Here is a 14273-nt window from a genome sequence, read left to right on the forward strand (position 1 = left end):
GAGCCTCTAAACCTCACCTGGAGGGACACGTGTGTGCTCAACATCTCACCCTGTTCATTGGCCACAGTGTGGGATGTGCACTTCCCAGGTGCCAATATGTGTAATTGCAATGTGAGGCAGCCAGCAGCCGTATAAAGAGCATGTGTGCTCTGAATGGTGATGATGTGAGGGAGAGGTGACGAGCGCTTTGTGCTCCCTGAATGGCAGTGATGAGCCGCAATTAAGTCACTGCCATTATCCATCTTAGAGACAGAAAAGGGCAGATGAAATCAGCGCTGACACACATGGGAGGCAGAGGTAATCAAAAACTGGATATGACATTCTAATGTGTGCTTATTACCACCCCACCAATGCAATATGCTATCCATAGTTTATATTTTATTATTACGGCAGTTATGACTTCCATTTCATATTAATGTCTTTCCAAGATCAATTCACTGAAGGACATTGTATCTCACTATATTGTTTATGCTGGGTGCCAAAGAGAGGAAGAAACTCTGCATGGCTTCAAACAATACATTATTTAGTTTTTCAAAAAACTCAGGTCATAGTTCTCAAGAGTTTAGCAGATCTATTTGCCGCCAAGTGAGCTATACTGTCCAGTTACATACAATGTATTATTGTCAGCCATTTAATAAACTCATTAGATGAAGTAACTCTTGGTTTCCTCCTGGGGCAGCCCTTATATTTGCAAACAGGGATTTAAAAGACATTGAGTCTGAGAGGGAATGAAGCATAACATTAAGTTTCTCATGAGAACAAAAAAAAAGCCTTATTTGTAAATGATGATGTTTTTTGGTTTTCCATTTAAATGCATACACACTAGCCATGTTCTAGATGTTCTGGCGACAGAGCACGTTATTTATTGTGGTTGTCACGTGACCTTGACAGCCAATGACAACCTTGTTGTGCTAACGCACAGCGTGTCATCTTTTTTACACACCACCGACCAATCTGGCTCAAGTAAACCACAATAAGACAGGACACTAAGTTTTATATTCTTCAAAATAAAAGCATAAACTTGTGTCATTTTGACCGGAAAAATGGTAAGTTCTGTAGAAAGTGTACGGTATAAAAATACATACCTTCTTGGTCGATACTGTACAGGACTGAAGATAAATAAAATTAACAAGTGTGCCTTGCTGAAATAATCAAACTTTTTTGTTTAATTTCTATAAAACAGAGTAGCCATCTCTTCTAGGAATAAGCATAGCTTTGCTTTTGATTTATATTTGTAGTTACTGGGGTCTCCATGTACTTTTATTATAATCTTGCACACTGCAGTCCGTCATTGCATTTAGAGGCATCCTTCAAGCATGTCTGTGAATTGTCTTCATCGTATTCACTATAATTTGGGAAGGTGATAGGCCTGTGTTCTTCCTATCAATATACTGAATGATCTTAATCATCTAACATTGGCTTTGCCTATATCTCATAAGATATCCATTGACAAATGAAGGCTATTGCAATGATTCCATGAATTACATTACATTACATTACATTACATTACAGTCATTTAGCAGACGCTTTTATCCAAAGCGACTTACAATAAGTGTATTCAACATAGGTATTCAAGAGAACTACTAGTCACCAGAAGTCATAAGTGCATCTCCTTTCTTAAACAAGCATCTTAAAGCATAAACCAGAGCAAAAGTATAGTGCAGAGGCAGATTACTACGAAAACAATAATTGCAACAGACTACATTTACATTACATTTTACATTACAGTCATTTAGCAGACGCTTTTATCCAAAGCGACTTACAGTCAGTAGTATGTTACATATCATTCACCCATTCACACACTGATGACAGGCTACCATCAAGGTGCCACCATCAGACTCTAACTAACATTCATCATCCAGTCCACACCGATGGCAAGCCTTCGGGAGCAACTTGGAGTTAAGTGTCTTGCCCAAGGACACATCTTGGGCAAGACTAATACGAATATAACAAGTGCTACAAACCACTACGAATAGGATAAGTGCAGTAAACGACTACGAATTCAATAAGTGCAGCGAACTGATACGAATACAGTAAATGCAACAAACTAATACGAATGCAATAAGTGCTACGAGGAAGGCTCAAGGAATTCCTGCTTTGAGTGAAAATCTATTTATATAAAAGGTATGTCATTTTTTATTTTACATACAAACAAAAATAACTTTGTTTATGGTAGAGGGTGAAGTTTGGCTCCACAATGTTGGGCTCAGCACTAAATGTTTAGGCTTCTTTGTCATCAATTGTTTCAGGCGTCTCTCTCACCGATGAGGCTTTCATTTTGAATGATCTCACCGGAAGTCGTGCTGTCATTCCTTTCTACCTTGACAGGTGTGTGGCTCCACAGGCTATGGATTTAATCCCGTCCAGCGGACGGTACGCTGCTGGCGGCTACACACGGCAGGTGGCTCCTTCACTCCGGTCCTCACGACCCCGTCGGTGATGTGCTCGGTACCGCCGTGTCGAGCGCCTGCTTCTGATCCTTATGGCAGATCAATCATTTAGACCAGAGAGGGAAGTTTTCCTCCAGCGACCCGAGTCTAGAGGCGGATCATTGTGGGAGGTTCGGGCTACACGTTGAACGGTGAGAGTCTTTGCATCGTTGGTGGATCATAAGGACGCAGCAGAGGATGTGCACATATTTACACGATTGCTGCGTTAATTGCAGGATGGGAGCTGCAATTTGATTGGTTAATGTATAAAATACGACCTTGGGTGTATCTTTTTTTTTTTTTTTTAAATCTAGATTTGAATTAATTATTTTAAATAACTTTGATGGGACATAAAGTAGTACGCTAGTCCGTATGAAGGGCATGTCTAATATCCAATTTAAAATCATTATATATTTGGCTGTTCTTTGGAATAGGTTTCAAAGAACATACAATTGACATAGAAAAATAATGATTTTTATTTTATTAAGTAAGTTTATTAAGTTACACTGTCCAGTGTATATGCTCTCTATAGACTATGAATGCCCTAACTCAATATTGTCTGCATATTATATATATATATATATATATATATATATATATATATATATATCTACATATAATGTATATTACTGTTTATCGGTCCTACACATTGCATTGTAAGAACATCTGTACTTCCAGCAGTGAAGGGAGTCTAAGTTTAGCAGCCTACCTTTCACCACATGTGTCGTTGTCGAGTCATTAACTGCTGGCACACTTGATGGGTAAACCTGTTCTCTGTGCTTCCTCTTCATGCAGCGGTTGGGTTCAGCTGGCAGCATGACTGTGCAGCCCTGTCTGTTCATGATAGCACCACTAATCTCATCAAAGTTCTGCTGAGGTTTGACCTGAGGGCTCAGTTATCCAGGAACATTTTGTCTAAAGTTAGGTGTGTTCAGATCTGTACAACTTTAATGACAAGCACGCTGCTCATATTGTCAGCTATACTCTGAATGTGTTGTGAAAAAAATGTGATTTTCTTATATAACTCTTTTTGATGTATGGAGATTACTCAGGGATGCAAAATTCAAAAAACAAAGGCTAAAAGTATTAAGTACTACCTCGGACAAATCTGTGTGCCAGAAGTAACCTCTGTCCTTTTGATTTAATTTTAGTTCCCATTCTCAGTCAGAGGCAGTGATCTGAGCCTCCCCGGCTGCCAGTTACATAATGTCAGCCGAGGACGGTCACAGTTTACTGAGCAGACGTGGTGGTGGTGGTGGTGGTGGTGGTGGTGGAGGGGGGGGACTCTGGCGAAATTGAACGCTGACAACACTGAAGGAGGCCAGGTTTACAACGTTACATAAGAGATGTTTTCCTTCCACTTGACTGGGAGGATACAGATGATGGCGGTCTAGAAATAGGTCTGAGTGAAGGAAAGGGGATGCTGCACACACTGTATTTACCAATGGAGGAGTTCACAATCAAGCCTGGTAATAATGCACTGTGAGGGTACGGATCTGGCTTTTTATAGAGAAAAAATATTATTTTCATGTAGCACAGGCTGGCCTTTGTTACTTATATCCTGCCGTTAATGTTGCCAGTAATATTCATTGTGTATAGCGGTGCACACAAGGGGTCACCAGGCAATATTACATTCAAGGACAAGGACGTAATAGTCTAATGTCTTTTAAGAGAGGTGGGGGGGGGCACAATGTCTAATAGCTTTCCTTCTGGATAACCTTATCAGCAAAGTGCACTGTGGCTTTACATGGTTCATTAGGTTGCATCTGTTTTAGATTTGTTGTTGGGAATTTAACTGGCAGACGTGCGTAAAACAGAGGTAGATGTGGACTGGAAGGGCAGTCTAAATGTCTACATTTGGTGCTATCTAATAGAACACTAAAACCAATAAAAGCGATTTTCACACTGTAGATGAAGTGGATCGCAATTAAATATTTTACACATATTATGTGTTGCTTAGTATCAGTGATTGTATGAATCAGATGTTGAATGTAGCCATAGACAGATGCCTTACTTCTCCTCTGGTCTTAATCAGTTGTTAGAAATAAAACTTTCATAGCTATTACCACATATAAAATTGTATTTTCCTCATCAATTGCAGACCTCATGAACTTCTTCAGGAGCAAAGTTGAAGATATGCAGTCTACGAAAGATAATGAAAGCAAAATATTTATTGCAGCCCACATTTTGAAATAAACCTATTGATTCAATATTTTTGAAGAGGGATTGAAATACTGTGAGGTTTGAGGAGTCAATTATCTGTGATTAATATATATTCTGACCTATCTGAACCAAATGATGCCATGCTGCAAAGCATGTGATGAAGTTTTGGTGAAAAGGCTAATCTGAAAATTGAGATTATTACGGTTCGATTAAATTCTTTGGCTTTGGAAACCCTTTTATGTAAATGAGAAGCCTCCATGTTGAGATCTCTTTTACCTAAATCAACAATGTTATTCTTTGGATAATAACGTAAGAAAAACTCTTTGTGCATTACCGTGCTTGAGGGGAGCCGCAGCAGCACTGCAGGAGCTGTGGGCCGCATCCTAATAAACTGAGAAGACTGCAGTGGGAACTATGAAAAGCAGACATAATACAAACATCACAATTCCATTATCCCCAAATCACTTCTGAAATTCTATGATGCATATCTGAAAGTTTAACATTAAAATCCTCATTAACACGATTTTACAGATGTTATGGATGATTTTCTCTAACTGGTCTCTCTGCTTTTGGCTCGACTATCTAATATTTTCTCACTTATTATTAGAATTCAATTCCTCACTAATCCTCAATTTTGAATAAACTTTAAAATGAACATAAAAGTAGGATAAATGTTGTATGAAATGAAAAGAAACATCTCTGTTATTTGACAACCTCAACAAAAGCTGTAACGAGTTTAGCTATATTCATTTATGCAGTACTGTCAGATGATGGAAAATAATGTAATAAGACTGAAAATCCATCCCCATAAATATATATATTAGTTTTGAATTCCCTGGGAAATCGAAAGTCCTCCTCACAATCAATGAGGGTCAGCGTAGGTTAAAGTCAATTAGAATGTGAGCTGACGTTGAAATCTTCCATTGCTTGTGACACTGAATGAAATACTATAATTTATAAAACCATCTTGCAGAGTGTAAAACATGGCTAATGAAACTCTTGGGAAGGGAACTTTCACTCAAACATCATTGATCTTGTTTGTTTTGCACCTTGTTGCCAGCAAAACTGATTTATGAGTTGACCTTTTGCTTCTGCGTTACGGCAAAAAACAATTTGACATGGCTGCTGTGTAAATGGACCTGCTGATTGCTCTGTGAGATGGGGACTGCCGCCTCGCTGTTACCTTGTTAGTTTATTAATGATCCCCCTGCTCTGATTTTTCTCAGTTACAGACGATTGATGACAGATTAAACATGACTTTTTATTCATAGTGCTTAGCATCACTCTGTCCTTCCGGAGGACTGCATGCTGGATGTGCAAAGAGTGACTGATCATGAACGCAGCAGGTACTTCAAGTACAGAGTGGAGGGTTTGGTGTTGAATTACCTCCACTGCCTGTTTGAGTGTGTCTCTCCTGATTAAGGTTTCCAACTGACCTTGACAACCACATTAACAAGCATTTTAGCGGAACACCGCTGTGCTGCTCTCTTCAGGGGGTCCACATTGCTATATTTTAATATCCTAACGGAAAGAGGGAACATTTGATGGATTTATCATTTAGCAACAAGCAGTTAGATGTGTTTGTCTCTGCAGGCATGATACTGTGAGGCCGCTGCATGAGGCAGCCTGGACGGGCATGATGGAGGAGGCTGCCAGTCAGCTGGAGAGAGACCATGTGCACAGTGTCTATGACAAGATTGCTCCGTATTTCAACGACAGCCGCTACAAAGCCTGGCCGAAGGTCCAACAGTTCCTTCTGGACCTGCAGCCAGGGAGCATCGTGGCTGACATTGGTGAGTGTTCCCTCCAGCTGGTCATTAATACATTGTTTGTTTCTCTTTTGTTTTTTTATGGAAAAAACTGGTCAGACCACTTCATTCTTAATCAGTCACTAGTGTTGAAGCTGGCTGTCGTGTCCTTGGCAGGTTGTGGCAATGGCAAGTACCTCCACATCAACAAGGAGGTGTTCAAGCTGGGGTGCGATGTTTGTCGCCCCTTGGTGGACTTTGCCTGGAGCCAAGGACACGAGGTCCAGATGTGCGACGGGCTGCATTTGCCTTACAGAGACGGCTGCTTCGACGCTGTGCTATCCATTGCAGGTAACGGACACACACACACACACACACACACACACACACACACACACACACACACACACACACACACACACACAAACACAAACACAAACAAACAAACAAACACACACAGTTGAAAGGAGGTTTCCATGTTGTTGATTTCTCCCATTCGGTAACAAATCCTTACCATCATATGCATGAGGCCCAACTGCTGTAGCTGCCATTTGCCTCAAATTAAATGAACTCATAACAATGATAAACATCAGTTTACCGCAGGCTTGTGTTGCCTAGCCAACAGTGTGAAATAATTCATGTGTCCTCCAACAAAAGAGTGCAATTAGGAGCAGCAGACGCCCACATTATTAATTTATGTCGTGCGCCACACACAGTGTACATAATGTATTTTGTTTACTGCAAGTGCTGATTGTGACTTAGCGTCATAATTAAATAAATGCCTACTCATCATCCTTCTTAATTCTGACAAATGAATTATTTTGTCACAGTCATCCATCATTTGTCCACCAAAGAACGTCGTATCCGAGCAATAAAGGAGATGGCTCGCACCTTGCAGGTGGGTGGACGCATCATGATCTACGTGTGGGCCATGGAGCAGAAACGCCGTAAGTTTGAGAAACAGGACATCTTCGTTCCCTGGAACCCCAACCCGCACTCGCCCTCCGGCTTCACCAGCGAGCACGCCAAACCCAGGAGGAGGGCCACAGCTCAGAGTGTGAGTGAAGCCATAGACAACGCTGACAAGCACAGGAAGGTTAGAAGCACATCCTCCGTGGCAGACGAGGAAGAAGATCTGACGTGTGCCACGCCACAGCAGAGCACACAGAGACTGTGGTTCTTCTCCAGGTCCTTGGATTCTGTGTTTGACTTTGGAAGCTTAGCCATCTCACGATCATCCTCCAGAGACCTGAGCACTTTATCTTCTCCCACAGGGGAAAACGAGGGGAACCAGGCCAGCAAGCGTGGGAGAGGGCGACGCCTCATCAAACAGGTCTCCAGCTTTTTTCTCTCGCCCCCTGTGATCGGATCAGAGGAGGACGTCTTCGACTCCGTCACAGACCTGCACAAGGGACAAAATGATCCTGGATGCAACAACAACAACAACGGCACAGAGAACCAGAGTGTCTCAGTATCTTTAACTCGGGAGTGTGGCTCTCTGGCCCTGCCGGATCTGGTACCTTTCCAGAAGGAGCACCTGAAGCAGTCTGGAGAGGAAAGGGAAGGAGGGCTGCAGGGAAAAGAGCAGCAGGAAAGCACAATGAGTCCTCAGGGGAGCGAGGGGCAGGTGGAGGGCTCCTGCCTGAGGTACTACCACGTCTTCAGGGAGGGAGAACTGGCAGAGCTGATAGAGAATCATGTCGAAGAGCTTCATGTCAAACAAACCTACTTTGATCACGCTAACTGGTGTGTGGTGGCAGAGAAAGTTCAGTTATGGAAAATATGATTTTAACTTGTTTGAATTCTGCCTCAAGTTTTAGCACTGAATCACACATTTGATGGTTATGCCATTCTTGTGACTGAAAAGTGAATACACAAACATAGCCATTGTTGAAAGTACACTAACATACTCTTTTGCTGCAATTCTCTACATAACTGTTAGTGTAACTTAATCGTTTCTGGTAGTAATATAGCCTCTTGGTTTTGCAGGAGTTCAACAATGGCTATCACTGTATACTTTACCACATTTTTAAAGTATTTATTACTATGTCAATACATGAAACCAACAAGCGGTATCCACATGTCCAGAGTGTGTTCTCTTTTAGTACCAAGAATTACTTTTTATTACCAAACCACAGCGAGCTCCAGAGCCGCTGATGATTTGAACTCTTTTAAAAGATCATTTCTGCACTAGAGATTTTAAGAAATGCACTGTTTTTCTCTCTAGACTTTTAATATCAGCCTGAGAGGAATTTGTGGGAATACAGTACACTCTTCCACCTTCTCTTAGATGTTTTAATGCGTTGTTTACAGTGAAAAATTCATACTTTATTCATTGCGTCTGCCTGTTTTACATGTTCCTTGACTCTTGAATATTAGCTTAAGTATCTTTTATGGACTTCTTGGTTGGACTCTGTGAGCTGTCATTTCTCATAACACTATCATAAGAGGAGCTCAAAGTTTTGCAGAATATCTTCCTAATCATTTGTGCATCGGCATTTTAATGTCCAAGCGTTTCAAAGAACATGCTGCCAATGTGTGTGTGTGCTCGATGTTTGTAGTAGTTGTACAGTCTTGTGTTAAAGTAACTAATACACTGCCTCATATCCTGTGAATAAACATTGCACTGTACCACAAATATGTCGCTGCTTGATGTCGGTGGATGACATTAAAAAATTGTCAAATCTGAAACCTATGTGCCAAGGGCGACGCATATCCTTATCAGTACAGTATGTGTGGACCAACTGTGTTTGTTCTGAAGTGACACTGGTACCTTAATGTCTTATGTGACCTGTAAATACATTTGAGTTTGAATTTGTTTTTCCTTAATAAATATTTTCGTTTCATGAGTGCTGCATTTACTGTCATGAATGAAACCTCTAATCATTTGGAAGATCTTCAATTTGTCAAAACCACATTACATTACATTACATTACAGTCATTTAGCAGACAGTTATACAGACATTTGCTACTATAGTAAGTACTGATACAGTATCTTTATGACAGGTATTGGAGAACTACCTTGCAAGTTAAATCAGACTCATCAGCTGATGACTCAGATGAAGAGTGACTTCCCAAATTGAAATATCCTGAGTAGAGCTCAGATACTCTGAACACATGGAACACATAGTAGAATCTTAGTCTTAGTTAGGAATGAATTGTCTCCAATGTCTTTTTCATAACTCTTTACTAAAATGTAAAGCTGCTGCATGTACAGAATAGATAAATATACAGTATATAAAACAAGTATTGATTCATATAATGTGGCATTATCAGATTTTTTTTAAAAATTCCAAAATCTAATTGCTGGCTCCTGAAGATCGAGTACCGGTTCGGCTCTGAGGGTCCCTTTTGATTGAGGGCATAAAGGCTTTACATTCCACGCTCCCTCCACACCTGAAATATGAAGAACAATAATGCATTATTGGTCACTGAAACTGCTGACATGTTTTTACTTTTAAAGTAAACACTTTTTTTTTTTTTATGTAAAAGCCTCATCTAACATCTGTACCTGAGTTGCTGCTCTGTGAACGATGGAGTGTCTGGCGGCCAGTTTGTCGATGTCCCTCGAGTATCCTCCTCCGATAACGGCAGCGAGAGGAACACCTCTGCTCAGCACAGTCTTCATCACGTACAGATCTCTCTGATACAGCCCTAGGAGATATGCACGGTCATTCAAAATCGTCTAGAAATGACTTGTGGTTCGAGATACTCGGGTGTCAAAGCTAGCAGTCACCTTGGTCAGTCAGACGGAGCCGCCCGAGTTCATCCTCCCAATGAGGGTCAACACCTGCATCATACAGGACCAGGTCTGGACGGAAGGTCTCCAGCAGCCAGGGGAGGTGGGCCTCCACTGCAGAGAACATCAGACATGTAAGTAAGTTCATGGAAACAAACTCTACATTCAGCATTTCAGTTAGCTTGTTCATCTTAAGCCTCTTTTTAAAGCAGCTAAGAGAAAATAGAACCAAATGTCAACTTAGAACTTTGAACACAGTAACACTGGATCTTAACTTTGGATGGATCTTAACTTTGAACACATATTATAACGATTAACATTATCATTATTATTACGGCCTGTGTGAACTTGCCCATGGAGAGGTACTCCTCGTCTTCCAGCCCATCCTCCACGCTGACATCTAGGTCACTTTGTTGTTTACGGAGGGGGAAGTTTTTCCCACAATGCACAGAAAATGTAAACACACACGGCTCCTCTTTAAAAATGAAAGCAGTGCCGTCGCCCTGTTGGATGTAAGTGATACAAAAGTTTACCACTGACTGCAAGCTGAGCTTCTCATAGGAACAAAGAATGACATATTGGCAGTACATTCAAAGCAGCAGAGACAAGTTAACACTACCTGATGCACATCTAGATCCACAATCAGAACCTTCCTTTTGGGCGAGGAGCCGCCCATCAGGTATTTGGCCGCCACTGCCAAGTCATTGAGGAGACAAAACCCTGAACCAAAGCTTGGGAACGCATGATGGGTTCCTCCTGCTGTGCTGCAGGCCAGACCCCTCTGCAGAGCGGCTTCAGCAGCTAGAACTGTCCCACCTGTCAACAGCAGAGAAGGGGACATGTCACGTGTGATCTTTTCTCCGGGGCCCATTAGGCTGCTAGATTGTCGAGGGATGTTCTTCTCACCTGTTTCATATCGACAGCGCCTCACTATACCTTCACTCCAGGGGAAACCTGTCCTCCTTTGTTCTTGCTCATTTATTTTCCCACTTATGAAGTTGTTAAGGTATTCCTCGGTGTGCACACAGCTGAGTAAATCTTTAGAGGCAATTTCCGGGACCCACACCTACTGTGAAGAAGGAAATATTCATTAGCAGGAAACAAGTGATTAATGGTAACAGTGATTTTAACTAATCAATCCATCAGTATTTTTTAATTGCTACAAATTAAAATATTAAAAGGACCCAGGGTAACATCTTTAAATGTTTTGTCAAAATGATTGTCAATCTGTTGACTAATCAGTTATATTTGGTGATATTTCTGCACTAAATAACGATAGTAAGAATCACAATATGAATGACTAGATAAGATAAGATAAGATAAGATAATCCTTTATTAGTCCCGCAGCGGGGAAATTTGCAGGCTTACAACAGCATAGAGTTAAAGTGCACACAAGAGACATAGTAAAGAAAGACAAGATAAAAATAAAAAATAAAAAATGAAAAATAAAAATAAAAAACAAGTATTATAAATAAGCAATAAAAACAGTAGAAAAACACAATAACTGAAATATAATATTTACAGACAGAAAAAAAAACTATTTTAACTATTATTGCACAGTGTTTTTATTGTCATATGACTCGCTCACCTGTTTCTCTGTAATGACTTGATCTTTGATTAAATGCTGCAGAACCCGGGGGAACTTGCCCATAGGAAACCTGTGGTTGGGTGGGAGGTCACACACGTACTTACTGTGATGAACTATCGGAAGTGCGCTCGATTCATGTCTGACCTGCAGGGTGAAGAGGCTCACTGTAAGGCCAGAGTGACTACAAGGCACTGCGTTTGTTACATAATTAATGCATTATGGACTTCTTACACGTTCAGTGTGGAAACATCTGCAGGAGGTCAAAGCTGCACCGACCAGCCGTCCGACTTTTATGCGAGGTCTCGTAGAAAAAACAAGTGTGATGCGGGTCATGTCTCTCACCGACGTTAATCCACTAAACAGGGACATGATAAATGTTATGCAGTTTGATGTTACGAAACGGGACAGTCAACGTGCTGCAGGCGACTTGTTTGTTGACGGATGTTTAAATGTGTTTGTGCTCTCTCCCGCCATCTGCTGTGAGGGAGTGGAAACAACACACAGTGTGGTGTAGACACGGTGGATCATCCCCATCTACCGGTGAGGAGTGAATGCTGCAGATGGACAACATGACGGTGAATGTGAAAGTGAACAAATCAGACTCAGATATTTCCGGCTTTCATCTCCCTGAAAAGGCAAGGCAACTTTATATGTCATATTTCACACACCAGAGAAATACAATGTGCTTTGAAGGGTAATCAAATACAGCAAAGGTAAAATATATATATATATATTCAAAGTGTAAAGGTACAGGCAAGTGATGCATTAAAGTACTTCTTGGACTGTTTGCACAAATACTATGAAGTATTTTTACTGTGTACTTTTTTTTAATTATTACACTTTTAACATGCATACCCATTTTAAATTAGAAAGATGTATTTCAAAGACAAAATTTACTATTGACATTTTTATAACATTCACAAGTAAAATAATTATAAGATATATATTTGAAAAAACCCCCAATATGAACACCTCTAACTATTTATTCTACTAATTCAAAAATGTCAGTGATACTTATTACTCAATAAATAATATATGTACATAAGCATATGAGATGAGCAAATATGATTAAAAAAAAAGATTAAAAGTGTAATAATGGCACATGTGCTACTACGTTTTAGCTTTATTAGATGTATTAAGTAAAAATATCCCCTTACAAAACATCCCAAAAATATTTGATTGTGTTCTATTCAAATTGGCAATGCAGTACAAAAATGTAATGAACCAACCCTGTTAATTTCCGCTAGACAATGAAAAACAACACCTATGTCATCCCACAACTTCATGTTCATGATTTGTTGTAACACCATTTTGTGATGCTTCAATAATATAGATCTACAATGTCATAGTTATCAAACCTGATATGGGGAGGGCAGAGCTTCCCTGCTCATCTTGTCAGCCACCCTCACCCTCATCCCTGCTCTACTCTCTCCACCAGCCTACAAATGTATTTCCACCAGTCCAGGCAATATTTGCTTGGTGGACAAGAAAAGGCTTTTTCTTGTTTTATGGAGGGGATTTTGACATTGGATTATTCAAAATGTACACAGTAAAAATACTTCATATTATTTGTGCATACAGGTTAAGAAGTACTTAATCAAAAAATATAGGACTCATGAACTACTTATGGAAGAAAGTGTTTAAATACCACATCAAAGTTGGAAGAAAATGCTGAATCTTGGTCTCCTGAAGAGACTTTGACCTTGGATTACTCAAAAAGTACACAGTAAAAATACCTCATATTATTTGTGCAATTAGTCCAAGAAGTACTCTGTCCAAAAATAATAGACTCATAAACTACTTATGGAAGAAAGTGTTTTTATACCACATCAAAGTTGGAAGAAAATGCTGAATATTGGTCTCCTGAAAAGACTTTGACCTTAGATTACTCAAAAAGTACACAGTAAAAGTACTTCAGTACTCCAGAGTGATTTGTAGGTAAGCAGTAAGATTTTAAATGCAGGAATGCATCAGATTTGTCCTTGGTATATAAAGTGAGGCACATCAATTTTGTATTATTAGCATCACCTGAACTTGAACTTTGGCATAAAGGTTCAGCACTAGAACTGCAGCACAAAATGTAAATTACAATTCTTATTTAATAATCTCTTTTTATTTACAACCCACCAAGGCATTTGGCCTAACATGATTCTTTGTTTTCTGTTCTAAATATTCCTTATTGGAGCAAATGAGACAGTGAGGTTTGAATTGCTTGAATATAGAAAAATCAATGGACAATTTGACTTGATCTTGTCCTGTCCTATCTGATGACATTATTGTTCTCCATATATACTTAATTATTTCCGAGTGCAAAATCAGGATTAGAGAAAACCCCATGCAAATGAGGTGAATTTATGATTTTCATTTTACACTTTTTTCCTTTTTTCTCTTCTATTGATACATCAAATGATCAAAGCTCTTTCTACTTTGAGCTGTTTTAGCTCATTTAGCGTATTTCCATAAAGCCATGAGAGTATTTTTTTTTCCCTCTGCATTCATTAGGTTTCCTCCTCGTTGTTTGTCAGTACCCTGACCATCTTTATCCCCTCCCCCTCCAGCCTTCATCTCCCCTCCTGTCAAGCCAGAGCAAGTTGTGGCCAAGGTGG

At 40.0% G+C, this 14273-nt stretch overlaps 2 protein-coding genes across 2 annotated transcripts; one reads left to right on the plus strand and one right to left on the minus strand.

Moving 5' to 3' along the window:
- Positions 1 to 2397: 2397 nt before the first annotated feature.
- trmt9b (tRNA methyltransferase 9B) lies at positions 2398 to 9173 on the plus strand. Its single transcript, XM_054602167.1, has 4 exons — positions 2398 to 2581; positions 6186 to 6385; positions 6518 to 6691; positions 7171 to 9173. Exons 2-4 carry the CDS (start codon positions 6229 to 6231, stop codon positions 8124 to 8126), a joined length of 1287 nt encoding a protein of 428 aa, XP_054458142.1. The 5' UTR covers positions 2398 to 2581; positions 6186 to 6228; the 3' UTR covers positions 8127 to 9173.
- Positions 9174 to 9404: 231 nt separating this feature from the next.
- Positions 9405 to 12094, minus strand: hdac12 (histone deacetylase 12). Its single transcript, XM_054603221.1, has 8 exons — positions 11899 to 12094; positions 11668 to 11811; positions 10986 to 11145; positions 10699 to 10895; positions 10432 to 10582; positions 10077 to 10193; positions 9852 to 9994; positions 9405 to 9736 (listed from the first exon to the last, which is right to left on the minus strand). Exons 1-8 carry the CDS (start codon positions 12034 to 12036, stop codon positions 9713 to 9715), a joined length of 1074 nt encoding a protein of 357 aa, XP_054459196.1. The 5' UTR covers positions 12037 to 12094; the 3' UTR covers positions 9405 to 9712.
- Positions 12095 to 14273: the final 2179 nt, after the last annotated feature.

This window comes from Anoplopoma fimbria, chromosome 1 (assembly GCF_027596085.1).
Source record: "Anoplopoma fimbria isolate UVic2021 breed Golden Eagle Sablefish chromosome 1, Afim_UVic_2022, whole genome shotgun sequence".
Classification (NCBI taxonomy): Eukaryota; Metazoa; Chordata; class Actinopteri; order Perciformes; family Anoplopomatidae; genus Anoplopoma; species Anoplopoma fimbria.